At 46.2% G+C, this 26,183-nt stretch overlaps 1 protein-coding gene across 1 annotated transcript in view; it reads left to right on the top strand.

The window, feature by feature from the left end:
• CNBD2 (cyclic nucleotide binding domain containing 2) overlaps positions 1 to 25,526 on the top strand; it is a 56,133-nt gene extending 30,607 nt beyond the window's left edge. The window contains exons 8-12 of the mRNA XM_049779459.1: positions 3,323 to 3,437; positions 10,306 to 10,480; positions 13,685 to 13,805; positions 16,579 to 16,742; positions 25,187 to 25,526. Of these exons, the coding sequence (XP_049635416.1) occupies positions 3,323 to 3,437; positions 10,306 to 10,480; positions 13,685 to 13,805; positions 16,579 to 16,742; positions 25,187 to 25,511 (900 nt within the window). The 3' untranslated portion in view covers positions 25,512 to 25,526. The remainder of the gene's footprint in view (positions 1 to 3,322; positions 3,438 to 10,305; positions 10,481 to 13,684; positions 13,806 to 16,578; positions 16,743 to 25,186) is intronic.
• Positions 25,527 to 26,183: the final 657 nt, after the last annotated feature.

The following is a 26,183-nucleotide window of genomic DNA, read 5'->3' as shown; positions in this document are numbered from 1 at the left end:
GTGCCTTCCAGGAGCTATTTCTGAGCACAGAGCCAGGAGTAACCCTTAAGCACCGCTGGGTGTGACCCCCCCCCCAAAAAAAAGGAATAATCCCGGGTCCAGAGAGATAGCATAGTAGTAGGGCATTTGCCTTGCACGCGGCCAACCCTTGATGGAACCCGGGTTCCCATATGGTCCCCTGAGCCTGCCAGGAGCGATTTCTGAGTACAGAGCCAGGAGGAACCCCTGAGTGCTGCTGGATGTGGCCCAAAAACCAATAAATAACATAAATAAATAAATAAAGTTAAAAGAAATTAATCCCAAGGACAGAACCAAATAGAATACTAAGGCTGGTCTCTTGGTTGAAGTTAGCATTTTCACATCTCAAGATTTATTTCTCCTTCTCACTTGCTTAATCAGGGAAGGGATCTTTCTCTAAAGGCACCCCAGAGACCCAACTCTCTGGAGACTGTCCTGCCCCAAGCATGATCAATAGGACAGGGAAGACAAGATTGAGATCAAGTACTGGCTTTTAAAGCTTCTACCCAGTTTATCACAGATCATTTTGCCAAGGAAACTAGCCCAAGAAGGAGACTCATGTTTAATTCAAAGGATGGAAAACTACAATTCCTCTCTGGGCCTGGGGGAACATCATTGGTAACTGGGCACTGCCTTACTGACCACCGTTGGCAGGAGATGTATGGATAAGATTATCAATTAAAGGGGCCAGAGAGTTAGCACAGTGGTGTTTGCCTTGCAAGTAGCGATCCAGGACCTAAGGTGGTTGATTCGAATCCTGGTGTCCCACATGGTCCCCTGTGCCTGCCAGGAGCTATTTCTGAGCAGATAGCCAGGAGTAACCCCTGAGCACCGCCGGGTGTGGCCCAAAAACCAAAAAAAAAAAAAAAAAAAAAAAAAAAAGAGCTGTCTTAGAAGAGAAGCCTTGAAGAACTCAGACACCTGCTTCTTGCTGGCTTCTAGCTTCTCCCTCATTACCCATATCTATGGCAGGCCTGGTCTCCCCAGGCATCTCGGCTGTGGTCTGACTGAAGGGAGGGGGAGGTCCAGCCTGACTCCCATTCCTCTTCCGCTTCTCTCCCATTAGCCAGGCCTGCCCATTGCTACTCCCTCTGCAAAGGTTAGGGAAAGGGTTGTGTGTATGTTTGTGTGTGTATATTTCAAACTGGGAATTTTTTTGCTGTTCTAAAAATCAGAATTATGTATAAAAAGGCTAAAAAAAGTTTTACTTTTTGGGAAAAAACCTGGCGGTGCTCAGGAGTTACTCCTGGCTCTCTGCTCAGAAATCGCTCTTGGGATGCTGGGATTGGAACCACCATTGGTCCTGGGTCGGCCACTTGCAAGGCAATGCCACTGTGCTATCTCTCCGGACCCCAAAAAGGCTAATTTTTTCCCCTTTGGGTCACACTCGGCAGCGCTCAGGGGCTACTCCTGGCTCTACGCTCAAAAATTGCTCCTGGCAGACTCAGGGGACCATATGGAATGCCGGGATTCTAACCATCTTTTTGTTTGTCCTTCTTCATGCAAGGCAAACGTTCTACCTCCATGCCATCTCTCCGGCCCCCCAAAAGGCTAAATTTTTATTTAATTTTTATTTAAAAAATCCTTTATCAGGGGCCGGAATGGTGGTGCAGCGAGGCACATGTCTGACCTAGGATGGACCATAGTTTAATCCCCCGATGTCCCATATAGTCCCCCAAACCAGGAGCGATTTCTATGGTCCAAATCCAAAAAAAAAGAACATGGGGCCGGAAAGATAGCATGGAGGTAGGGTGTTTGCCTTGCATGCAGAAGGACGGTGGTGGTTCAAATCCCAGCATTCCATATGGTCCCCCGAGCCTGCCAGGAGTAACCTCTGAGTGCTGCCGGGTGTGACCCAAAAGAAAAAAAAAACATCCTTTATCAAAATAAATTAGAAAACCTATATGAAATAAACTATTTTTTGGAAAGACACAAATTGAAACTGCCAAACTGTATTTTAAAACAAATAGATAACCTGAGATGGGGAGATAACTCAGAATATTGCCACAAATACTTTGCATGTGGAAGTCTTGGCTTGGAACCATGATCTGGAGAACTACCAAAATAACCTCATTCAGGGCAAAAGGAGTAACCCCTGAACACTGCTAGGTGTGTTCAAACTTCCCTCATCCCTCTCAAAAGAAAGGAAACCTAGCAACCTGATATGTACTAGAGAAATTGAATTCACAGTAAATTACTTCCCCACAGAGAGAGCATAGATTTTCATCCTTGTCTTTTACTGATAAATCCTACCAAACTTTTAAAAAAGAGAGACCATATCAACTCTACCTACATAAATGTGTTAAAATCTTAGGGGAAGTGGTAGGACACTCACCTTAGTTTGATCCCTGGCATCCCATATGTCTCCCTCCCCCAAGCTTGCCAGGCATAATTCCTGAGTGCAGAGCCAGGAAAAACCTGAGCACCTATGGGTATGATCCAAAAATAATAAAAATAGAATCAGAGGGAAAGCTATACAAAGCTGATATAAGAAACAGAAACCTGTAATTGTCTCCCAAATATATAGATTCAAAACTTACTACTATTATCATGTCAACTTAAACTAAAGGTAAAAATGGGGGCTCTGGGACGACTGCACAGTGGGTAGGGCATTTGCCTGGTCTGAAGCCAACTCGGGTTCTACTCTGTGTGTGTGTGTGTGTGTGTGTGTGTGTGTGTGGTTTTTGGGTCACACCTGGCAGTGCTCAGGGGTTATTCCTGGCTCCACGCTCAGAAATTGCTCCTGGCAGGCACGGGGGACCATATGGGACATTGGGATTCAAACCGATAACCTCCTGCATGAAAGGTAAACGCCTTACCTCCATGCTATCTCTCGGGCCCCTAGGGTTCTATTCTTGGCATCCCATATGATTCCCCAAGCCTGCCAGGCGTAGTTTCTGAGCGCAGAGCCAGGAGTAACCCCTGAGCGCGATGGGGTATGGTCTACCTGCTGTGCTATTCTCTAGCCCTAGTAGAGTTTTTTGTTTGTTTGTTTTGTTTATGGGTCACACCCAGCAGCACTCAGGGTTGCTCCTGGCTGGCTCGGGAGACCCTATGGGATGCCGGGATTCGAACCACCGTCCTTCTGCATGCAAGGCAAACTTGCCTTAGTAACCTCCATGCTATCTCTCCGCCCCCCCCCCCCCGCCCAGTAGAGTTTTTAAATGAACATATAAAGCTTCATTAAAAAGAACCTGAAAGTCACTGGTATTCAGCAAAGGTAAAAAAAAAAAATGGGCTAGGACCAGGAATGTCTGTGCGGGACCCCTGGGCGCTCACTCTTCCTTTGTGCTGCTGAGTGCAGGGCACCTGTGAAGTGCTGCGGCTGGTGGAACTCTCGAGCTCGCTCTCCTATTACAAGTGGGTCTGGGAGCAGTTGCACCTGATGGACGGCCAATCTCTGAAGGCGCACTTCGTGGGTAAGCCAGCTGCGGCCTCCGAGGGCCACTTCTCAGCCCATAGAGTCTTGGGAAGCGAGGGCTAGACAGGCCTCACGGGGCGCACTCGGGACCGCTGCCTTCCTGCTGCAGAGCCTCCAGGCGCCTCCTGGTGTTCAGCTCGGCTTCCGCTTGGAGGACTCCGCCCCATCGCCGCCTCCCCGCCTGTGGCCTGCGGGTGCCTCTGGCTTTCTTGAACCTCCCTTTCCCCTCCTCCCTCTCTTCTGCCCAGCTGCGCTGAGATCTGAGACTAAACATTCCTTCCCCAGATGATAAATATGCTTCTCATGCTAGCCACTGGGACCATCCCCCAAGATATCCTACCAAGGTTATTTTTTTTCCCTCTTCATTGAGAACGTGCTGATCTTCCTTGCTTTGAGTAGATAGATAGATAGATAGATAGATAGATAGATAGATAGATAGATAGATAGATAGATAGATAGATAGATAGATAGATAGATGATAGATAGATAGATGATAGATATGTATATCTTGTGAAACCCACCGTAAATGAAAAACAAACTACTTTTTTATATAAATATATAAAATCTTTAAGCACCATGATTACAAGCATAATTGTAGTTGGGTTTCAGTTATAAACAGAATACCCCCCCCCCTTCACCAGGTGGGAATAAACTACATTTTACACCTAACTTCATTTACTACTAATACCTAGCCTGAAAGTCCCGGGTATCCCTCACCTCTTGGCACTGCTGGCCACACTACTGAACAAAATGAACACAAAGCTACTGCCACTGCTCAGCTCCTGGAGAATTGTTTTTTTCTGGGGGTTGTAGTGATGAATAGGTTGGAGAGCCAGACTATGTGGCCACCACCAATTGCGGTTTGGATGTAGAGGCTGGAAACAGATTTTTTTTTTTTTTTTTTTTTTTTTTTTTTTTTTTGGTTTTTGGGCCACACCCGGTGACGCTCAGGGGTTACTCCTGGCTATGCGCTCAGAAGTCGCTCCTGGCTTGGGGGACCATATGGGACGCCGGGGGATCGAACCGCGGTCAGTCCGAGGCTAGCGCAGGCAAGGCAGGCACCTTACCTTTAGCGCCACCGCCCGGCCCCTGGAAACAGATTAAAAAAAAAAAAGTCAACAGTTTAGACAGAACTGGTGTCTCTTCGTAATGTAAGGTGGAGAAATCTTAAAGTGGAGATGTCAGTGATTGTTAGTAGAACATTGTGATTGGACATAACTGAGAGTTTTTGAGGGGATATAGTAGCTCTGCAGCAGAGTGCAACCTTTAAGATTTGAGGGTCAGGGCCCGGAGAGATAGTACAGCGGTGTTTGCCTTGCAAGCAGCAGATCCAGGACCTAAGGTGGTTGGTTCGAATCCCGGTGTCCCATATGGTCCCCCGTGCCTGCCAGGAGCTATTTCTGAGGAGACAGCCAGGAGTAACCCCTGAGCACCGCCGTGTGTGGCCCAAAAACAAAAACAACAAAAGATTTGAGGATCATAGAGTCTGGACAGATAGCACAGGGGTGGAACGTTTGCCTTGCACACAGCCGATCTAGGACGGTCTGTGGTTCAAATCCTGGGATCCCATATGGTCCTCCGAGCTGCCAGGAGTAACCCCTGAGAGCAGCTGGGTATGACCCAAAAACCACAAAAAAAAAAAAAAAAAAAAGGATTTGAGGGTCTGAGCTTGATTCCTAGCATCACAAAAAGATAAATAAAAATTCAGGATGGCTAGCTCCAAAAGAAAATAATACTTCTCAGGTAGTCCAGTCCAGGCTGATACCTCTGTGGCCTTTCCCATGAACTACAAATGCAACACTCCACACTTAATCTTATTAAACTTCCAAGCACCAAATATGTTTTAGGTCTATAAAGCCTGGAGCAGATGTGACTGCACAGTGCCTCAATGTCTTATAGTAGTGTCAGCCCAGGAGTATCACAGGAAATCTGATGGGAAAGTTACATAGAAATCTGCTAAGCTCCATGAGCCTAAACAGTGATACAGAAGCTCAACTAGTACTAGCTCCAGCCCAGTAAATCCTCAGATGATGACTTTAATAACAATTTTGAGTGATATAACAGTCATTTCAAATTGACTTGTGTTGATCTAAGTTTTGATAATTTCATTCGCCTTTGTGTTATAACAAATAATATGAAGTAAATTTGTACCTGCATGAAGGCAGGCTAAGGTGGGTCGATGGGAGATTGGGGACATTGGTGAAAAGGTCACACTGGTGACCTGGGGACATTGGTGAAAAGAAAGTGATGAGATGGTGTTTCAACTTTTTTGTTTTGTTGGTTGGTTGGTTTTTGGGCCACACCCGATGGTGCTCAGGGTTACTCCTGACTCTGTGCTCAGAAATAGCTCCTGGCAGGCTCTGGGGAGGATGCTGGGTATCAAATCCAGGTTCGTCCGGGGTTGGCAGCATGCAAGGCAAATGCCCTACCGCTATACTATTACTCTGGCCCCTGGTATTTCAACATTTAATGTCTAAATGATTGTACTATGAACTTGGTAAAACACAGTGTTGTAATAAAAACTAGACAAGAAAAATTAAGATAGCCTGGGACCTGGGGGATGGTTCCATGGCACAAATAGTCCATAAGGTTATTAACTTAGTAGTCTGGTATCATCCACACACACCAAGTGCACTTCTCAGGGCTTTCCCACCCCTACTGTATAGAATGTATGTGAGTGCTACAAACTTGAAAAATGGAGACCTCTTCCAAACAAGCACCAGGACCTGGAGTGTGTGACCCTGAGTGTGTACATGTGTGTCCATCCCAACAATCCTCTGAAGGCACCACCATTAAAAAATGCAGCCCTCGGGCCGGGCGGTGGCGCTAAAGGTAAGGTGCCTGCCTTGCCTGCGCTAGCCTTGGACGGACCGCGGTTTGATCCCTCGGTGTCCCACATGGTCCCCCAAGCCAGGAGCAACTTCTGAGCACATAGCCAGGAGTAACCCCTGAGCGTTACCGGGTGTGGCCCAAAAACCAAAAGAAAAAAAAATGCAACCCTCAAGGAGCACTGAAACCAAGTGTGTGAGTTCCCTTACCAACCATATGTAAGTTCTTAGTCATTGCAACAGAGCAGGGAAAAGCAGAAATAATGATAGTGAGGAATCTTGCATCTCCAGGACAGAACACTTCACTGGCATCCGGCAGAGGAAGTGAATCCTGGGGTGAGTAGATAAACATTCAGTAGCTGCTGAGTGTGGTCTGGCCCATACCCAGACTGGGTGAGTCGTGAGCATACTCCGAAGGCTCAGAGCTGGTGCTAATTGGAATCAGAGGAACTTTCTGTTGATTTCTGATTGTAAGCCAAGGGTTGGACATGGCTGGTTTGTGTTTATTGTACAGAACTCACAATAGCTCTTCTAGGAGGACTGACTGTATTGCCCCCTTAGCGAGGAAACAGGTGCCAAGAGGCAAATCACTTGCCTCAGGGTCCTGGGGGACTTCTTCGTCTAGATTCATTGTCAGTTTTTCCTTTAATTTAATTAAATTAATTTATTATTATTATTATTATTATTATTATCATCATCATCATCATCATCATCTTTTTTTTTGGGGGGGGTCACATCTAGTGGCGTTCAGAAGTTACTCCTGACTCTGCTCAGAAATCGCTCCTGGCAGAGTGGGCACCATATGGGATGCTGAGATTTGAACCGTGGTCTGTCCTGCATGCAAGGCAAATGATTTACCACTGTGCTATTGCTCTGGTCCCCCTTTAATTTTATTTTATTATTATTATTTTTTTTGTTTGTTTTTGGGCCACACCCAGTAACGCTCAGGGGTTACTCCTGGCTATGCGCTCAGAAGTTACTCCTGGCTTGGGGGACCATATGGGACACTGGGGTATGGAACCGCGGTCCGTCCAAGGCTAGCGCAGGCAAGGCAGGCACCTTACCTTTAGCGCCACCGCCCGGCCCCTAATTTTATTTTTTAATTATCATGTTCCTTTTCCTTCCCTTTCTTTTTCTTTCTTTTTTTTTTTTTTTTTTTTGGTTTTTGGGTCACACCTGACAGCTCTCTATGGTCTATGCTCAGAAATTGCTTCTGGCAGGCTCGGGGAACCATATGGGATGCTGGTATTCGAACCACCGTCCTTCTGCATACAAGGCAAACGCTTTACCTCCATGCTATCTCTCTGGCCCTCTTTTTCTTTTTTGGTGTGTGTGTGTGGGGGGGGAACTTCCCCACTGTTGGAGATCACCAGGGTTACACCTAAGTGATGGTTGGGAGGCCACATGCTGGAGAGCCAATCCTGGATCCTGTACATGTCAGGTAGGCACTCCCTTTCTCCCTAGCTTCTCAGTCTGGCGCACTCCGCCGCCCCCTTTTATCATGCCTCTATTCTTTCATGTTTTTCATTTCCTGAAAATACACGTTGGTAGTGGGGTCTCTGGGATGGCCCAGGTGCTGACGATGTGTCCCACTTCCTCCAACCCTCACACCATTCATAGTACACAGAGCACTTTTCACACACCATTCATAGTACACAAACAATTCAAGTACACACACATAGCACATCCCTGTTCCATTCACACTACCCGCACAGCACTTCCCTGCCCTTGACCCTTGTGCCCCTCACAAGTCTTTTGTTTTTCTTCTTTTTTGGGGGGGGGAGGGAGACTCACCCAACTGTGCTCAGGAGTTACTCCTGGCTCTGCTCTCAGAAATTACTCTTGACAGGGGCCAGAGAGATAGCACAGCGGTAGGGCATTTGCCTTGCAAGTGGTGGACCCAGGAATAGATCCAGGTTCAATCCCCAGCATCCCATAAAGTCCCTGAAGTCTGCCAGGAGCCATTTCTCAGCACAAAGCTGGGAGTAGCCCTTGAGCATTGCCGGGTATGGCCCAAAAAAACAAAACAGGACAAAAAGTTGCTGATAGTTGAGTTTTAGTCATACAGAGTCCTAAATCCATCCCTTCACAAGTGTTCATTTCCCGCCACCGATTTCCCCAGCCTCTGAGTTTATATCTGAACTGGTGCCACTGATTCTTTGAGAGGATCATCCAGATTGTAACCTGACTCTTCCACTGTTTAGAGATACAGCTAATCCTTCTGAGATTAGAATTGAGGCCACATGTATATAAACTCAACTCATGGAGATAATCTAGCAGGTAGGGTGCTTGCCTTGTATGTGGTAGATACAGGTTCAATCTCTGGCACCACATATAGTTCCCCAAGTCTGTCTGGAGTAAGAACTGTGAGCACTGCTAGGTGTGCCCTCCAAATAACCAATAGAAAAAAGGTTCCAGGATTCTTCTGCCCTTCAATGCTGGAAATCACCCAGATCATTCTGGAAGGTCTAGAGACCTCCAGTAACCATAGCCAACAGTGCCTGAGGCCCCTAGGGCTACACCTGGTGATGCTTGGGGCTCCAATCTACCATCTCCCAGCCTCTGTGCTGTGTGTTATTCTAGTTACTGGAAATAAAAACTACTTCTGCTCCTCTGTGAGATCTGATGATTTATCCCTCTAATCATTTTGGGTTGTTCTTTCTCTGGCCTTGGGCAGCATATTTTCTACTACTATAAACAAATTATCCCCAAACTTTGCTCCTTAAACACTTGTTCTCCTTCTCCTTTCATTGTGCTTGCACATGCACTTGTCAGGGTGAGCATGCTCAGTCGAAGAACATAGGTCATGATTGAGGTGTTGACTCTGTGTGTGTGTGTGTGTGTGTGTGTGTGTGTGTGTGTGTGTGTGTGTGTGTCACTGCAGTGCTCATACACGTGTCACTAGAGCTTTATACTTCCTGGCCTTGCAGCTCACATATGAGTTTAGTCATGGTGCTCCTGGTGCTCACACACACACTCTCACACTTTTTTGTTTTTCATTTTTGAGTTACTACTGAGGTAACTTAGGTGCTTAGGTCTGTTCCTGGGACTCAGGGCTCAGGGGTCACTCCCAGAGGTAATTGGGGGGACCATGTAGTGCTGAGATTGACCCTGGAGGTTTCATGTGTTTCAGTTCCTTGACTATCTCCTTGTCTCCATATGTTCTCTCCTCATACACACCTGGAACACAACACAACTCTTATGGTGCTGGGACTCCTGAGCAGCAGAGATGCCTGGATCCTGCTTGGTGATGTCAAACAAATTTGATTCTGGGAACACAGGATTGTGATACAAGTGCCTGAGCTCCTGCACAGTTCCATTGGACCTTTGCTATTCATTTCCTCTTGAATCAAATTTCATTTTCTGGCTGTGGGCTTATAATGATGCTTGTCTATGTGGAATAGGGGTAAAAGCTGTGGCTCAGGTCTGGCACCCAGAACCACTACATGGAAGCCACAGTGTCTTTCTTTTCTATCTTTTGTTTGAGGTTAGGGGAGGCTCTTGAATGGTAATTTGGGGGCCCTAGGGTGACTTCCTGGTGACTTCTACGTAACTTGGCTCCATGTTCCAGTACAAGGGCCTGAGTGTTCAATATTATTCCAACTCTGTTTTGCTTGAGTCGTTGGCCCACCCCACAGTGCTTGGGGCTATGCATAGAAGTGCTGGGGATCAAACTCAGGTCATCCACATGCAAGGTGTGTGCTTTAACCCCTGTTTTCCTGGTTCTGTCTGTTTTTCTTCTGTTCCAGTTTGTGCCAGATTATTCAGGCAGGCAGTTGATCAGGAGAGGATTGCACATCACTAGCACAATCCTTTCTTTTTATTTTTATTGGGGGGGTGGTCACAACCGCAGCGCTCAGGGGTTACTCCTGGCTCTATGCTCAGAAATCGCCCCTGGCAGGCATGGGGGACCATATGGGATGCTGGGATTCGAACCACCGTCCTTCTGCATGAAAGGCAAATGCCTTACCTCCATGCTATCTCTCCGGCCCCCACAATCCTTATTTCTGAAAAGCTCTGTTCATATTCTCTCTGCAGATCCTTCTCCTAATGAGAGATTCAGGAACTTCCAGATAAAATCCTACCCACAGCAGGACTACAGCACTCTGAAACTCCTGCATCTGCAGAATTCCAGGAAGTCACAGAAATTCAGCCTCTACGACACTGATGCCAAAGGGAATTCCCTCCCGAGAACCCTGGGCCCAAAGGTCGAGTAAGTGTAAGCCCTGTTGGAGAAAGGGGCCTGGCTCATGCTTGAAAGGGAGGTACAGGTTCATTGGGTAGATTGTGAGGGAGCCAGGGAGTAAGGGGAGGGACAGGCCCAAGTTAGCCCTCATGATTGGAGTGTGTGGAAGGTAATTTAGAAGAGGCCAGATTTGATTGCAGCATCACTTTGGGCCCCCTTCCCCCTTGGATGTCAGGGATCGCTTCTGAGCACAGAGCCAGGAGTAGTCCCTGAGCACTACCAGGTGTGGCCCTATTCCTTACCTATAGATCTGGAGGGGCAACCAAGGTGCTTGCTTGAGGGCCTATAGGTAGGGTATGGCAGAGGTAGGACTCAAATTTGAGGGGCCTCTTGCACCCATTCTTGGTATTCTATTCCTTTGTCACAGAGGAACAGGGGGCTGTACCTAGCAGGCAGCCTTCACTGTAGTCAGGAGCCTCAGAGATTGAGGAGCAAACAATACAGGATACTTGGGGCACGTGAAGGATGAATGTGGGGTCCAGAGCTAATAGTCCTTCCCCACAGTAGGCTAGTGTCTCCTGTTCTTGGGAGTGCAGTTTCATGGCCCAGCCTCTGTCCCTCTGCAAGATGCTCCCTGTGTGTGTGAGAGGTACCCCATGACTTCTGAGAGTTAGATGCCTTCATTGACTGATCCCTCCAAAGAATATAGTGCTTGAAGCCCAAATCCCAGTTCTCTGAAAGGAACTGCAACAGGCCCAGTTGGCACAATTCTCTCTCTCTCTCTCTCTCTCTCTCTCTCTCTCTCTCTTTCCTTCTTCCTTCCTTCCTTCCTTCCTTCCTTCCTTCCTTCCTTCCTTCCTTCCTTCCTTCCTTCCTTCCTTCTTTCTTTCTTTCTTTCTTTCTTTCTTTCTTTCTTTCTTTCTTTCTTTCTTTCTTTCTTTCTTTCTTTCTTTCTTTCTTTCTTTCTTTCTTTCTCCCTTTCTTTCTTCTCTTCCTTTCTTCCTTTCTTTCCTCCTTCCATTTTTCTTCCTTCCTTTTCATTCTTTTTTTCCTTTTTTATTTCTTCCTTACCTTCTTTTCTTCCTTCCTTCCTTCCATTTTTTTATTCCCCCCCTTTTTTTTTTAGTTTTGGGACATACCTGGTGGTGCTCATGTTAATCCTGGCTCTGTGCTCAGGAATCACTCCTAGGGGGCTCAGGGAATCATATGGAATGCTGAGATTAAATTTGGGTCGGCTGCGTGCAAGGCAAGCTCCCTACCCACTATGCTACAGCTCTGGCCCATTTTTCATTTAAATTCTTTTTTTGGGGGGGGCACACCCAGTGACGCTCAGGGGTTACACCTGGCTATGCACTCAGAAATACCTCTGGCTTGGGGGACCATATGGGATGCAGGGAGATTGAACCACAGTCCATCATAGGCTAGATCAGGCAATGCAAACACCTTACTGCTTGTGCCACTGCTCTGGCTCCTCATTTCACTTCTTGATGCTCAAGGGATACTCACAGCTTAGTTTTTTTTTTTTTTTTATTTGCTCTTGGTGGTACTTAGGTAACTGTGTACTACTGGGGAATCAAACCTGGGGATCCTCCATGCAAAGCCTGTGTTCCAGTCTATTGAACCCGTTTCTCTGCTGTGAATCAGGAAGGAGGGACATGTTGAACTAAGAGTGGAGAACTGGGTCCGGAGAGATAGCACAGCAGTAGGGCGTTAGCCTTAGATGCAGAAGGACAGTGATTCGAATCCCAGCATCCTATATGGTCCCCTGAGCCTGCCAGGAGCAATTTCTGAGCATAGAGCCAGGAGTAACCCCTGAGTGCTGCTGAATGTGATCCAAAAACAAAACAAAAAATAAAGAGTGGAGAACTAAGGACATGCTATGTGCTGAGTCCAGCCCCATTATCCATTGATAGAGTCTCTTCTTTGCTTCTAAAACAGAGAACATAATCTGCCTCTTCCTTCTGCCAACTGATAGCTTAGATACAGCACCTTAAGGTTGTGTGCAAAAGTTGCTCCCTGTGAGCAAGGTATAAGTTCCCAGGCCACACATGGAAACATAAGTAAGCAAAAAAATCCATCTCTTCTCCTTTCTTTTTTTTTTTTTTTTTGTTTTGTTTTTGGGCCACACTCTGCGATGCTCAGGGGTTACTCTTGGCTGTCTGCTCAGAAATAGCTCCTGGCAGGCACGGGGGACCATATGGGACACTGGGATTCGAACCAACCACCTTTGGTCCTGGATCGGCTGCTTGCAAGGCAAACACCGCTGTGCTATCTCTCCGCCCCCCTCTTTTTTTAAAATTTATTTATTTATTTGGTTTTTGGGCCACACCTGGCGGTGCTCAGGGGCCACTCCAGGCTCTGCACTTAGAAGTCGCTCCCTCCTGGCAGGCTCAGGGGACCATATCGGATGCCGGGAATTGAATCTAGGTCTGTCCTGGGTCGGTCACATGCAGGGCAAACGCCCTACCACTGTGCTATCTCTCCAGCCCCTCTTCTTTCTATCAAGAAGAGCCCAACTTCTACTGTTTCCCCAGGGACAGTTTATCTGATCTATCTGTTTTGTCATTATGGGAGCTATTTTCCAGCCAGTGGGGTACATGTGATACTGGGCCTCAAATCCAGAGCCTCACGGGTGCAAGATGTCTCTTGATCCTTCACTCCAGACCTTAGTTAAGATATCTACTCTATTGCCAGCAACTATAACTCTGCTCAGCTGGCTAAGATGGAGCCCCCTCAGCCTCCTCACAATCTGTAGGCATTTCAAGGTCTCTGGTTCCCCTTTTCCCAAGCCTTCTTCCTTCCATTTGGCTCCCTCCAAAGATTCGAAATTGTGCGTGTGCGTGTGTGTGTTCGTGTGTGTGTGTGTGTTCGTGTGTGTGTGTGTGTGTGTGTGTGTGTGAAGCAAGTTACTGAAACTTATTTTGAAAGATGTGAGGGAAAAGAGGTATGTGTTCAAGAGTGGACTCAAGCTTCTCCAGAGTAGAAACATAAACAAGAAAACGAGGTGTATGTTTGAGGGAGAACACGAGCTTGAAGAGCGACTTAGAGCCCCAGTTCTTGGTACAGTAAGACTTTAGTTTCCAGTTTGAGTCCTTACCTTCCTGTGGAGTTGTGATTACTTCATGAGGGGCGTGTCAACATGTGGAGAGGAAGGCTGATTATCCGGGACCGTGCATGAACTGGTTGGGCTTCAAATAAAGCCTTTTTTCACTGTTGAATCTCAAATTTCAGCTCAAAGCCTCATCAAACATTCAACTATTCCATGATCAATACCAACTATGGTGATCTCCCCAAGGAGGCTGCAGTGGGGGCCTATCTCAGCATCCACACCTCGGAGCAAGGAGAGGTCATTGTAAGTGTGCCATGAGCCTGCTTCCCCGTGCACTGTAGCATTCTGGCAAGGAGTCTGAGATCATAATCGGCAAAGTCCAAAAAGCCCACCATATTTTCTTTGTTTGGTCCACACCTGGAGGTGCTCAGAGGTGATTTTTGACAGGGTTTGGAAAAGGGTGTCAGGGATTGAACCCAGTCAGTACATGCACAGCAAGTGCCTTACATACTGTGCAATTACTCTGACCCTAAGACCACTCATATTTGATAATCTTAAGGGACATTTGTAAAATGTTTTAGAAATGCTAATGATATTGTGGTCATGTTTTTGGTTTGATATTTTGTCACTCCTGGGAGTGCTTGGGACCATGGGGTGTAGGGCATTGAACTTAGATCTCTTGCAAATGTATCCTGTGCTTCAGCCTATGTTACCATCTCTTTGACCCCTTGGTTGCTTTGAAAAAGAATCCTAGGTGCAGGAGTAGTGGCGCAATCAATAAGGTGTCTGCCTTGCCCATGCTATCCTAGGATGGACTGCGGTTCGATCCCCCAGCATCCCATATGGTCCCCCAAGCCAGGAGCGATTTCTGAACACATAGCCAGGAGTAACTCCTAAGCATCACCGGGTGTGGCCCAAAAACAAAAACAAAACAAAAAGAAAGAAAAAGAATTCTTGGGGCCTGAGAGATAACACAGCAGTAGGTAGGGCGTTTGCCTTAGATGCAGAAGGGTGGTGGTTCAAATCCCTGCATCCCATATGGTCCCCTGAGCCTGCCAGGAGTGATTTCTGAGCATAGAGCCAGAAGTAACTCTGAGCACTGCCGATGTGACCCAATAACAAAAAAAAAAAAAAAGGAAAAGGGAAAGAAAAAGAATTTTTATATTTTGGAGCTACATATGTAAGTATTTACTAATAAAATTAAATGACACCTTGGATTTGATTTTTTAAATTAAATAAATGGATTAATTTTTACTAATATTGTTATTTAAGCAACATGATTACAAACATGTTTGTAGTTGGGTTTCAGTCATTAAAAAAGTACACCCTCCTTCACCAGTGCAACCTTCCTACCACCAATGCTTCCCATCTTCCTCCTCCCCCACTCATTTGGATTTGCTTTAAAATAGCCCAGGAATCAAGCAAGGATGTGCCTTTGGGAAACTTCTGCTCTCCCACTTTCTTGCCGTGGTTTGCAGTCGAAGTGGTAATAGCTGTGGCTGGAGCCAACTACCAGCGGACAGTCAATGTTCTTGTCTACAGGAGCGGAGCGTGGAACTGGGCCAGGAATTGGAAGGTTTGGGGGGAAGCAGCTTCATGAGGAGGAAGGGGGACAGGCAGGCTGAGACCCCAGAGTTGGTCTTTCAGGATCTCACAGAGAGGATAGATGGCAGAGTGGCAGGCTCTTCAGTTCTGCTTCTGGCTCCTAGATGTGAGGACAATCCTACCCTTCCCATTCATACCCTTTGAACATGTGCTCTCATCAAAAACACATCACCTATTCACTAGTGATTCACCTGGCTGAGCTGCTGACTCTAATGTTCTGGCTCCAGCTGAACTTCACCCCAAATGTAGTTTCTGAGCCTGTGTCAGGTATCGGGCTCCAAGCAGCAAACGAGGTAACAGCATGAGGCATGTACACTGACATCATTCCTGCCTCCCTTGGGCTTTAGCTCTTCTCTGGGGATGGACAGTAAACAGATATTGAGCAAACAGACAGGAAGTTGCAAATTGTTGCTAGAAACAAAAGTAGTACGTGGAGTTAGGATGAAGTGAAGGCAAGGAAGGCTGCTCCAGGGAGCTGATATAGAGAGCAGAATGACAGTAAATATGAGTCGTGGACAGTAAATATGAGCCAGGAAAAGCATGTTCCTGATAAAAGTGGTGCATGAAGGGACCTGACAGGGTCAAAGGAATCTGGCTTTACTAGAGATCCATGCACGGCTGAGTGCCCAGGGCAGGAGAAAGAGACGTTTTTTTTTTTTTTTTTTGTTTTTCGGGCCACACCCGTTTGATGCTCAGGGGTTACTCCTGGCTACGTGCTCAGAAATTGCCCCTGGCTTGGGGGGACCATATGGGACACCGGGGGATAGAACCGTGGTCCTTTCCTTGGCTAGCGCTTGCAAGGCAGACACCTTACCTCTAGCGCCACCTCGCCGGCCCTGAGACGTTTGTTTTTATGCTGGTACTTTGAGAAATTATTTGAAGGTTGTAGGCAGAGAAGGCATGGGGCATGGATCAGAGTAAAATGAGAGCGCCATTCTCAACTTCACCAGCCCTGAATTCAGAGCTGTGTTCAACTTCTGCCTCTGCTGCTTTGGTTACCAGGGGCAAGTAAGTTACTTACTTACACAAATTCTTCATGCCTCTCTTCCCTCTTTCACAATGTATAGCTTAAACCATAGATTCTGGTGCTGAGCACCTGCAATGGATTCAGGTCTATGGGAACAGAGAAATTGCTAAATTGAAGCTCTGGGCTAGGCAGAAAAGGCAGCTGGACAAGGTGGCCAGTGGTGGCCAGAGGAGGCCAACTGCATTTTTTGGTCATATTACTAAAGACAGTAAATAGTCTTTCTAGGCACATAGAAGAGTTGAAATAGAACGTGAGGAACTAGGAACACCTGTTCCATAAGAGAGCCCTTGTGCTCTGGAAGCTCCTGGACAGCACAGAGAGCCCGCAGGATGCTCCTCTGCACAAGGCCATGAGGTTGGCAGTAGAAGCTTCGACTCCTGTCCTGCAAAGTGCTGGCAGAAGTGTGTGGTCTCTGGCTCTGACTATGTACACTTTCTTTTCTAGGGACTGCACCAGATCCTCCTCCCAGAGAGCCAGCAGGACCTCAGGCCTCTTATCCTCATGAGCCTGGGAGCCGAAGTGATTCGGATAAGCAAAGAACAGTTTTACCAAATGATCGATGATAACATGATAGTAAAACTATTAAAGTTCCAAATCCAGTACCCCAGGTCAGTGGCATTGGGGGATATCCCAATATCTCACCAGAGCAAAACAGTTTTAATAAAAAAAAAGTACTTTTAGTCCTGGAGAGGGGGGGAGGGAGGGAGGGAGGGAAAGAGAGGAGGAGAGAGAGAGAGAGAGAGAGAGAGAGAGAGAGAGGAGAGGAGAGAGAGGAGAGAGAAGAAAGAGAGAGGAGAGAGAGATGAAAGAGGATAGAGAAGAGAGAGGAGAGAAAAGAAAGAGAGGAGAGAGAGAAGAGGATAGAGAAGAGAGAGGAGAGAGAAGAAAGAGAGAAGAGAGAGAGAAGAAAGGAGAGAGAGTACAGTGAGGAAGGTGCTTGCCTTACATGCAGCCATTTGGGGTTTAATCCCATATGGTCCCTGTGCCCTGCCAGGAATAATCCATGAGCACTGAGCCAGGAGTAAACCCTGAGCATAGCCAGGTGTGGCCCCAAAGCAAAACAAACAAGCCCTTTTTTATTTTTTATTCATCCCACTTCCCTTGCTTTTATCATTGTTGATGTTGGTGTGTGACTGACAGGAGGTTGGCTATGCTCCCTACACACTTAGTTGTCACAGAGGATTGCTCACCTTTTTGATGTACTCACACACATTTGGCTGAAGTATGGCCAGAAATGGCCTGTTTAGCAAGGTATCACAGAGAGCAGAGCTGCTAGGATTGTGCTGCACCTATGTACCAACTCTGGGGACTGAATTCATGACCATATGTTTATAAGGCAGTTCTAAGATACTCTACTATTCCTTCAATAAATAGTTTTTCTCTTATTCCAGTGGGAAAATAAAAAGACAATTCTTAATTCTGACAAGGGGGAATGAAGCTGATAGCTGTTGGTATGCTATAAATTACCTCAATCCTTTTAGTATTATGTTTCAAGGGCTTTAAACAGTTGCTGTACTCTGAAGCAATGTGTAGTTATATTTATATTCTATTTTATTATATATATGTATATATTTTGGGGGGTCACACCGGGAGCTCTCAGGGGTTATTCCTGGCTCTACACCCAGAAATCTCCTGGCAGGCTCGGGGGACCTTATGGGATGCCGGGATTTGAACCACCAACCTTCTGCATGTAAAGCAAATGCCTTACCTCCATGCTATCTCACTGGCCCCTTATTTATATTTTTATTATTTATTTGTGTATCTATTGATTTTGGTTTATGGACCATACCCAGAGGTGCTCAGAGGTTACTCCTGGCTCTGTGCTCTGCTTATTCTTGTCAGGCTCCAGGGACCACATGGGATACTGGGGATCAAAACTGGGTTGGCCACGTGGAAGGCAAACACCCCACCCACTGTGCTATCTCTCCAGCCCCCCACCTATGACTTTATATAAAAGTATGGGGGTGGCTTATATGATAAAGTTAATGTTGTGAGTGTGTGAGGCCCTGAGATAGATCCCTGGCTGCACATAGCTCCCCTCATTTCCTTGAAGGACCCAGGTTTCTGAGCACTGTTGCCTGTGGCCTTAGCACAGCAATTTAAAAAATGATACATGCATGAAGCAACATCAGTTGGTTTGTTTTGGTATTTGGGTCACATCCATCCTTGCTCAGGGATCACTCCTGGCTCTGCTCAGGGAACCTATGTGGTACTATGGATCAACCTTAGGTCAGCTGGTTTGCAAGGCAAGTGCCTGAGCACCTCTGGTATAATCCAAATTCCTGCCCCTAATCACAACAGAACAGACTTTCTGGTTTTAATTATATATTTCTCTTATGTTTCTTTTCGTTTTTGTTTTTGTTTTTGTTTTTGGGCCACACCCGGTGACGCTCAGGGGTTACTCCTGGCTATGTGCTCAGAAGTCGCTCCTGGCTTGGGGGACCATATGGGACGCCGGGGGATCGAACCGCGGTCCGTCCTAGGCTAGCGCAGGCAAGGCAGGCACCTTACCTCCAGCGCCACCGCCCGGCCCCTTATGTTTCTTTTCGTAATGAGTATGCATTACTTTTATAATTAGGAACAAAAAATATACTTTAGAAAATTGCCAGACTAGTAACATTGCAAATGCATTTTTTCTTCTCCCAATTTTTGGTAGTGATGATAAATTATTATTTTTTTTTTGGGCCACACCCAATGACGCTCAGGGGTTACTCCTGGCTTAGAAATTGCTTCTGGCTTGGGGGACCATATGGGATGCCAGGGGATCGAACCGTGGTCCGTCCTAGGCTAGCGCGGGCAAGGCAGATGCCTTACCGCTTGTGCCATCGCTCTGGCCCCTATTTTATTTTTTTATTAGTGTGTCATACCAGTTGTGTTCAGGACTTACTCCTGTTTCTGGACTCAGGCTTCACTCCTGGTGGTCTCAGGAGACCATATGGATGTTACCAACCAGACAAAACTAACAAGCTATGTGATTTGGGCATCTCTTTCCCACCCACTTGATTAAGTCGTTATTGAAGGCAGGGACATTTTGAACCACCTTCCACCTGTAGCATCTGTCTCTGCTCAGCACATAGCAACTGCTCAGATAAAGTTGAATGAACAAAGCATTCTCCTTGCATAATTTGGAAAATTTAAAATATTTAAGAAATTTAAAATATTTAAGAAGGGAGGGACATGGTGATATGGTGGCAGGGCACATTGCATGTGGATGATCCTATTTGAGCCCATCTATAGATGGGCTCATCAAATAGATGATCCTATTTGAGCCTCATGGTCCCTTGACCACCATGAGGAATGACTCCAAGTACCACTAGGTGTGACCCAAATCCTCCCTAATCAACATATATAAAAAGGTGAAAACCAAAACCATTTATACTCTTCCAACAGTCCCCAGTACTACGTTCTTTTTGTAAAACTGCTTTGATATGTGCCAGATATGAATTTATCATTCAGGCACACATAGTTTCACAATGAAGACCATACTAATTATAGAATATTGCATCCTTCCTGATTTTTCTTTACTTGTGAAGCTATTGTAATCAGACATAATTTTACTGGCAGGGTGGGAGTGATTCCAGTAGTTGATATATTTGGGAAAGGGGAGTGTGCGGTGAGCAGCCATGGACACTTAGCACATGGAAGGGCTTCATGCAGCATCTGGGTGATTCTGGTAGAGAATTAAGACTTCAGTCTTAAAGAGAAGAAAATAAGACGAGATCTTGGCTATGCAACGGATGATACACAGCTGCAGAAGGCTTACAGGATGGTTTCAGATGGTCACGGGTTTGCATTTTAGTTTTGGCAGTTAAGATTCTAGTGCGAACTAGGAAAATGACTAGCTAAATAAACCCAGGATATGACAAATGGTATTACTTAGGTGGGCCACAGTAAGGGAAGTAAAAGAACTAAAACTTATGAAAAATCATCAGGGGGGCAGTGCGATAGTACAATGGGCAGGTGCTTGCCTTGCATGTGGTTTATTTGGGTTTGATTGGTGGCACCCCATAGTGTCCCCAGAGTGATCTCTGAGCTCAGAGCCAGTAGTAAGCCCTGAGTACCACTGGGTGAGACCCTCCCCCAAATAAAGAAAAAGTAGTAAAATAAAGAAGAAATAGGGGCCAGAGTGGTGGTACAAGCAGTAGGGCATTCGCCTTGAATGCTCTAACCTACGACAGACTGCGGTTCAATCCCCTGGCATTCCATATAGTCCAGGAGCAATTTCTGAATGCATAGCCGGGAGTAACCCCTGAGCATCATAAGGTGTGGCCCTCCCAAAACAAACAAACAATCAAACAAAAATAATATGTATATATGAACCAAGTTAGGAGCAGTTTTGTGGGTTTGTTGTTGTTACTGTTATTGTTGTTGTTGTTGTTTGTTTGGGGGCCATATCCAGCAGTGCTTGGAGGATGCTTCTGCCAGTGCTTAGGAGAGGATGTGGTGCTGGAAATCAAACCAGGTCTCCTGCATGCAAGCATGCACTCTATCAGCGTTTCTGGTGCAGATTTTTCAAGAAAAAACAACTGAGGAAAACACTGATGGTTCCTTCTAGTTCCAAGAGTTCATGGTGTCTGATCACTGTGTATGACCAAGACAGAAAATGGCTCATCTTGTCCCAGAACACCCAGCCTGGGACAAGGGGATCAGTTTGTGCTTGCTGAATTAAAATTCAGAAACAGTTTACATAGACTTGCAGTGGCAGATGTGTAGGCACTCAGCATCTGTGCTGCAGTCAGCACTTTCCTGCAATCATCTATACTGCTGACGGACAAATTCTGTCTTATTCATTAATGGGTGAACTCATGGTTTTTGAGACTGCTAAAGCAGGCAGGAAGCACTCTATGTTATCTAGCTTAAATTCTCCATGTGTTAATTGAGGACCACGAGACTCAGAAAATTGATTGTGACCAAGAGACCCATCCTGTAAATGGCACAGAAATGATGTGGAGCAAGCTCCCCTGCAAAACCCCGGGGATGTCCTGCAGACTGGAGCAGACTGGAGAGTTCACAAAGAGACACTCTCAAGAGCCCAAGTGAGGGGAAGCCTGAAATGTCAAGTGCAGTGGGTCATTTCAATCAGGAATATCCACTTCTTTGAGGAGAGGCACTCTGGACATTCTGGGCTGAGATTTATAGCCCCAAATGATGGGTGGAATCTTCAGTTCAACTGTGGCAGGGTTTTGGAATGGAGATCCTTACATGAAGTTACGGCCTTTAGAGTTAACTTTAGTCAGTGAAAGAGTAAATTTGAAATCAAGTCCATCAGTATCAGGAAGGATGATAGTGAATCTTGTTTTGTTTTTCTTTTTTTTTTTTTGTTTAGGGGGGATATATACTCAGCAGTGCTCAGGAACTGCTCCTGGCAGTGATTGGGCAGCCAAATCTGACCTGAGCCTCCCACTTGCAAATATGAACACCAAGCACTTGAGCCATCTCCCTGGCTCCCAAGAAATGTTTATGAGGGTTAAATGAGTTAAGAAACAGAATTTGGGGCTGGAGAGATAGTACAGCAGCAGGCAGGGGGAAGAGTATGCCTTGAGCACTGCTGAGTATGGTTCAAAAACAAACCACAACAAGATGTTCTTGGCTCATGGAAAGGTCTAAGTCAGCGTTAGCAATTGCTGTTGTTAGTTATTAAGCTTGGAATTAGTAGGCACAGAACTCAGTAAATGAAGACTATCTGGTGGGAATCCAGCTTCCCAGGGCGTTGGTTGTGTTTTGTGGCATAAATACTTCTCCCCCCAACCCCCAGGACCAGCCAGTTTTGACCCTCCCCCTCAGTGTCCTGAACGTGGAGCAGGGAAGAGGTGTCTCTCAGGAAGGAGCTGGTTAGAGGAGACTTGCACACACCATGGGCATCTACAGGACTGTTTGTCACCTATTCTGACTGGGTGTTTTTTTATTTTTTATTTTTACTTTTTTTTTTTTGTTTTTTGGGCCACACCCGGCGATGCTCAGGGGTTACTCCTGGCTGTCTGCTCAGAAATAGCTCCTGGCAGGCACGGGGGACCATATGGAACACCGGGATTCGAACCAACCACCTTTGGTCCTGGATCGGCTGCTTGCAAGGCAAACGTCGCTGTGCTATCTCTCCGGGCCCTATTTTTACTTTTTAATTAGTCAATGAAAAAGTTATTCATGATTGGAGTTCAGGCATATAATGTTTTAATGCCCACTTTCCCTCTACCAATGCTCCCCTCTGCCACCATTGGCCTCCCACCAGTCTGCTTCTACAAGTGGCATTTTATATATACATATATAATTATATTATAATATATTATATATAATACAATTATATATGTGATATATAATACACACATGCATATTTGCACTGTGGTTTACAGTACCGTTGCTGACAGGGTTTCATATATAGCACTTCAGCACCTCTCAGCACCACCAACTCTCCTCCTGGTTGAAGGCTTCTCTCCACCATTGGTGTTTCCCTCCCGCTCTCCCCATCCTCCAGTCTCCTTAAGGGACTTTTTTCTTACATAAGAATACCAGTTCTTCGAATCCCGGTGTCCCATATGGTCCCCCCGTGCCTGCCAGGAGCTATTTCTGGGCAGACAGCCAGGAGTAACCCCTGAGCATCGCCGGGTGTGGCCCAAAAACAAAAACAAAACAAAACAAAAAGAATACCAGTTCTGGGGTAGGAGAGATAGCACAGCGGTAGGGCATTTGCCTTACAAGCAGCCGATCCAGGATGGATCGTGGTTTGAATCCTGGCTGGTTCAAATCCTGGCATCCCATATGATCCCCCATGCCTGCCAGCAGCGATTTCTGAGTGCAGAGACGTTGTTTCCATTGTCTTTGGATATTTGTTATTCCACCATTATGTTTCTCTATATGAGAGATCATTCTGTGTCAGAATCTCTGTCCTTTTGACTAACTTTACTCAGTATGTTGCCTTTCAGGCCCCTCCATGTATCAGCAAATTGCATGACTTTGCTTTTTCTCATGGCTGCTGACTCTGGGTGTTTTATTAAACTAATCTCTGTGGGTCAAGAATTTGACTTTGTATCCTGGCTGGTAAAGTCTAGCCAGAGGAATGTGCTTACTAGTTAATGTTCATTTTTTCACTGTGTGAGCTACACCTTTACAAAGTTGTTCATGATTATGGACCAGAGCAATAGTACTGTGGGTAAGACTTGTCCACCCCCAACCCAGGTTTGATCTCCAACACCACATATAGTCCCCCGAACACTACTAGGAGTGATTCCTGACTGAAAAACCAGGAGTAAGCACTAAGCACCCCCTGGTTTGGCCCAAAGCCATAAAAAGAAAACAAAAAAGTTGTTCATGATTGAGTTTTATGTTACAATGAAGTTACAATGTTCCAATACCCCACCTTAACATTCTGGCACTTCTCTTGTGGGTTATCAAGAGATAAAGTAACTAGTACTGCCCCTCCACTAGGGGACACTGTAGAGCTATAACTTTGATTTGCATTTTTCCTAATAGTCCTGTTACTTAGATTTTTCACAAACCAGATTATAAAATGTAAAAATAAATGAGTGAAATTAATGTTCATGGTTTGTTGGTCAGAAATATGCATGATAAGAGACCTGAGTTTAATCCCTAACTATAGCTAGCTAGTTAGCTAGATCTTTGGGGCTGGGAAAATAACTACTCAAAGGGCTATAGTGTATGTTTTGCATGAAGAAGCCCTGAATTTTTTTTGGGGGGGGCACACCCATTTGACGCTCAGGGGTTACTCTTGGCTATGCGCTCAGAAATCGACCCTGGCTTGGGGGGGGGACCATATGGGACGCCGGGGGATCGAACTGGGGTCCATCCTACACTAGCGCTTGCAAGGCAGACACCTTACCTCTAGCGCCACCTTCCCGGCCCCAGCCCTGAGTTTTTATTCCCAGTACTGCATGGTCCCCTGAACACTGCTGAAAACGGTAGCTCCTGAACATCTCCAAATGTCGCCCCTATATCAAAAATATAATATGATATATGTTTTTGTTTGGGGGACACACGCAGCTGTGCTTAGAGATTACTCTTTTTTTTTTTTTTTTTTTTTGGTTTTTGGGCCACACCCATTTGATGCTCAGGGGTTACTCCTGGCTAAGCGCTCAGAAATCGCCCCTGGCTTGGGGGGACCACATGGGACTCCGGGGGATCGAACCGTGGTCCGTTCCTTGGCTAGCGCTTGCAAGGCAGACACCTTACCTCCAGCGCCACCTACCCGGCCCCTAGAGATTACTCTTGACTCTGTACTAAGGGATCACTCCTGCCAGGGTACTATGTACAACACTGAGAATGGGCAGTGGGTTGGCTGTGTGCAAAACAAGCTCCCTGTTTGCTGTACTATCTCTCTGATCCATACATATATTTTTAATTGAATACATTAAAATATTTTAATATTTTAGATGTAAAATATCTAAAATAGTATCTTTTCAACAAATTACCAACATTAAATATAAATGAGATAATTTTGGTTTTTTGTTTGTTTTGTATTTGTTTTTGGACTACAATCAGTGATGCACTTTGTACTCAAGAATTACTCCTGGGGGTTGGAGCAATAGCACAGTGGTAGGACGATTGCCTTGCATGCAGCTGACCTGGGACTGATCCAGATTTAATCCCTGGCATCCCATATGGTCCCCCAAGATTGCCAGGAACGATTTCTGAGCGCAGAGCCAGGTGTGGCCCAAAACAAAAACAATAAAAGAATTACTCCTGGCTGTGCTCAGGGGATTGAACCCAGGTTGGCTACAAGCAAGACAAACATTCTTCCCACTGTTCTATTAATCCAGCCCCTCTTTTTGCTTTTTGTCTTTGAAATTTGGCATGTCCAGATTTGATACTCATGCACACCTCTAACTGGTACTGCCCATGCAGTCCACTCGGGCCCTGGGCACACATCTAAGGGACCTGGGTGTAGAAAAAGGGAGCTGTGGGGTAATAAAGGGGCAGAGAGGATTCTGGGAAAGGCCTCAGTGGGAAAGGGAACAGAGCACTTGGTTAGGGATTGTAAAAAGAGGTGAGAATAGTGGAGGGCCCAGGAGGAACTAACATGGGAATTTGTGCTTTCCCTCAGCGATGAGGAGTTGTGCCAGAAGTTCCTCATGGAGAACAGCTGGAATATCTTTCGGAAGGACCTGTTGCGGCAGCTGGTGGCCTCTCCTAAGTGTCAAAAATTCACCCCATACAGACCTAAGAAAACAGGGCTCTACAACCCCAAGTCTGTACTCCTGGATTTGGGCAGCTTGGACAAGACAGATCAACAGTATCCCATTTTTATGGCTAGCCAGAAACATCTTCCCCCCTTGAGGATTGTCCAAGCCATCACAGCACCCCGGTACAAGATCCGAGATGTTCTGCCACAGTATAAGAATGCTGGGGTCCTTATTTCAAAGAAGTAAAGGATATTGTGTTGATGGTACTGTCTCCTGAGTCACCTCTGTGGGGGGTCTGGGGGGCTGAGCTCTGGGGCTGGGGGGCCTTAGGGGCAGCAGCTGGCTCACTGCTTCCTTTGGGGATGGTCTGGGGGATCTGATCTGAGCTGGGAGGGGGCACAAGAGGGCTCAGATCCAAGATGGATAAGATACACTTGAAAACCCCAGTGTCTTCTAAGGCCAGTGGGTCATCAATGGGAGAGCAGCATGGGACCACGGAGGCACAGGGTAAGAGGTATGGGGACACTATCTTGGAGAGACACAGGGAAGATGGAGTGGGGACCCCATTTTGGAGAGTCATGGGGAAAGTGAGGGACCAGGGAGGTACAGGGAAGATTGGGGACCAGGGCCCCATCTCGGAGAGACCTCATTTCCCAACCAACCTGACAGAGCAGCTGCATCTTTGCCCTAAACAGCTGGAGTCATGCCAAGAAACATTATAGGCCCAGTTCTGCCAGACTGGCTTCTTCAAGGGAACCAGAAAACCCAATATTTTAGATGATTCCTACTGGTTTTTACATGTGAACAGCTAGTTCAAATTGTTTTTGAAATACAGTGTGAAGCAAACAAACCACATTCGTGGGCTGTGTTGGGCCTACAGGCTGCAAATCTGCCAGTGCTCGTCAGGCACCTCTGTCA

This window comes from Suncus etruscus, chromosome 9 (assembly GCF_024139225.1).
Source record: "Suncus etruscus isolate mSunEtr1 chromosome 9, mSunEtr1.pri.cur, whole genome shotgun sequence".
Lineage (NCBI taxonomy): Eukaryota > Metazoa > Chordata > Mammalia > Eulipotyphla > Soricidae > Suncus > Suncus etruscus.
Note: the sequence above shows the minus strand (reverse complement) of the source record. Positions and strands in the feature narration are given on the sequence as shown.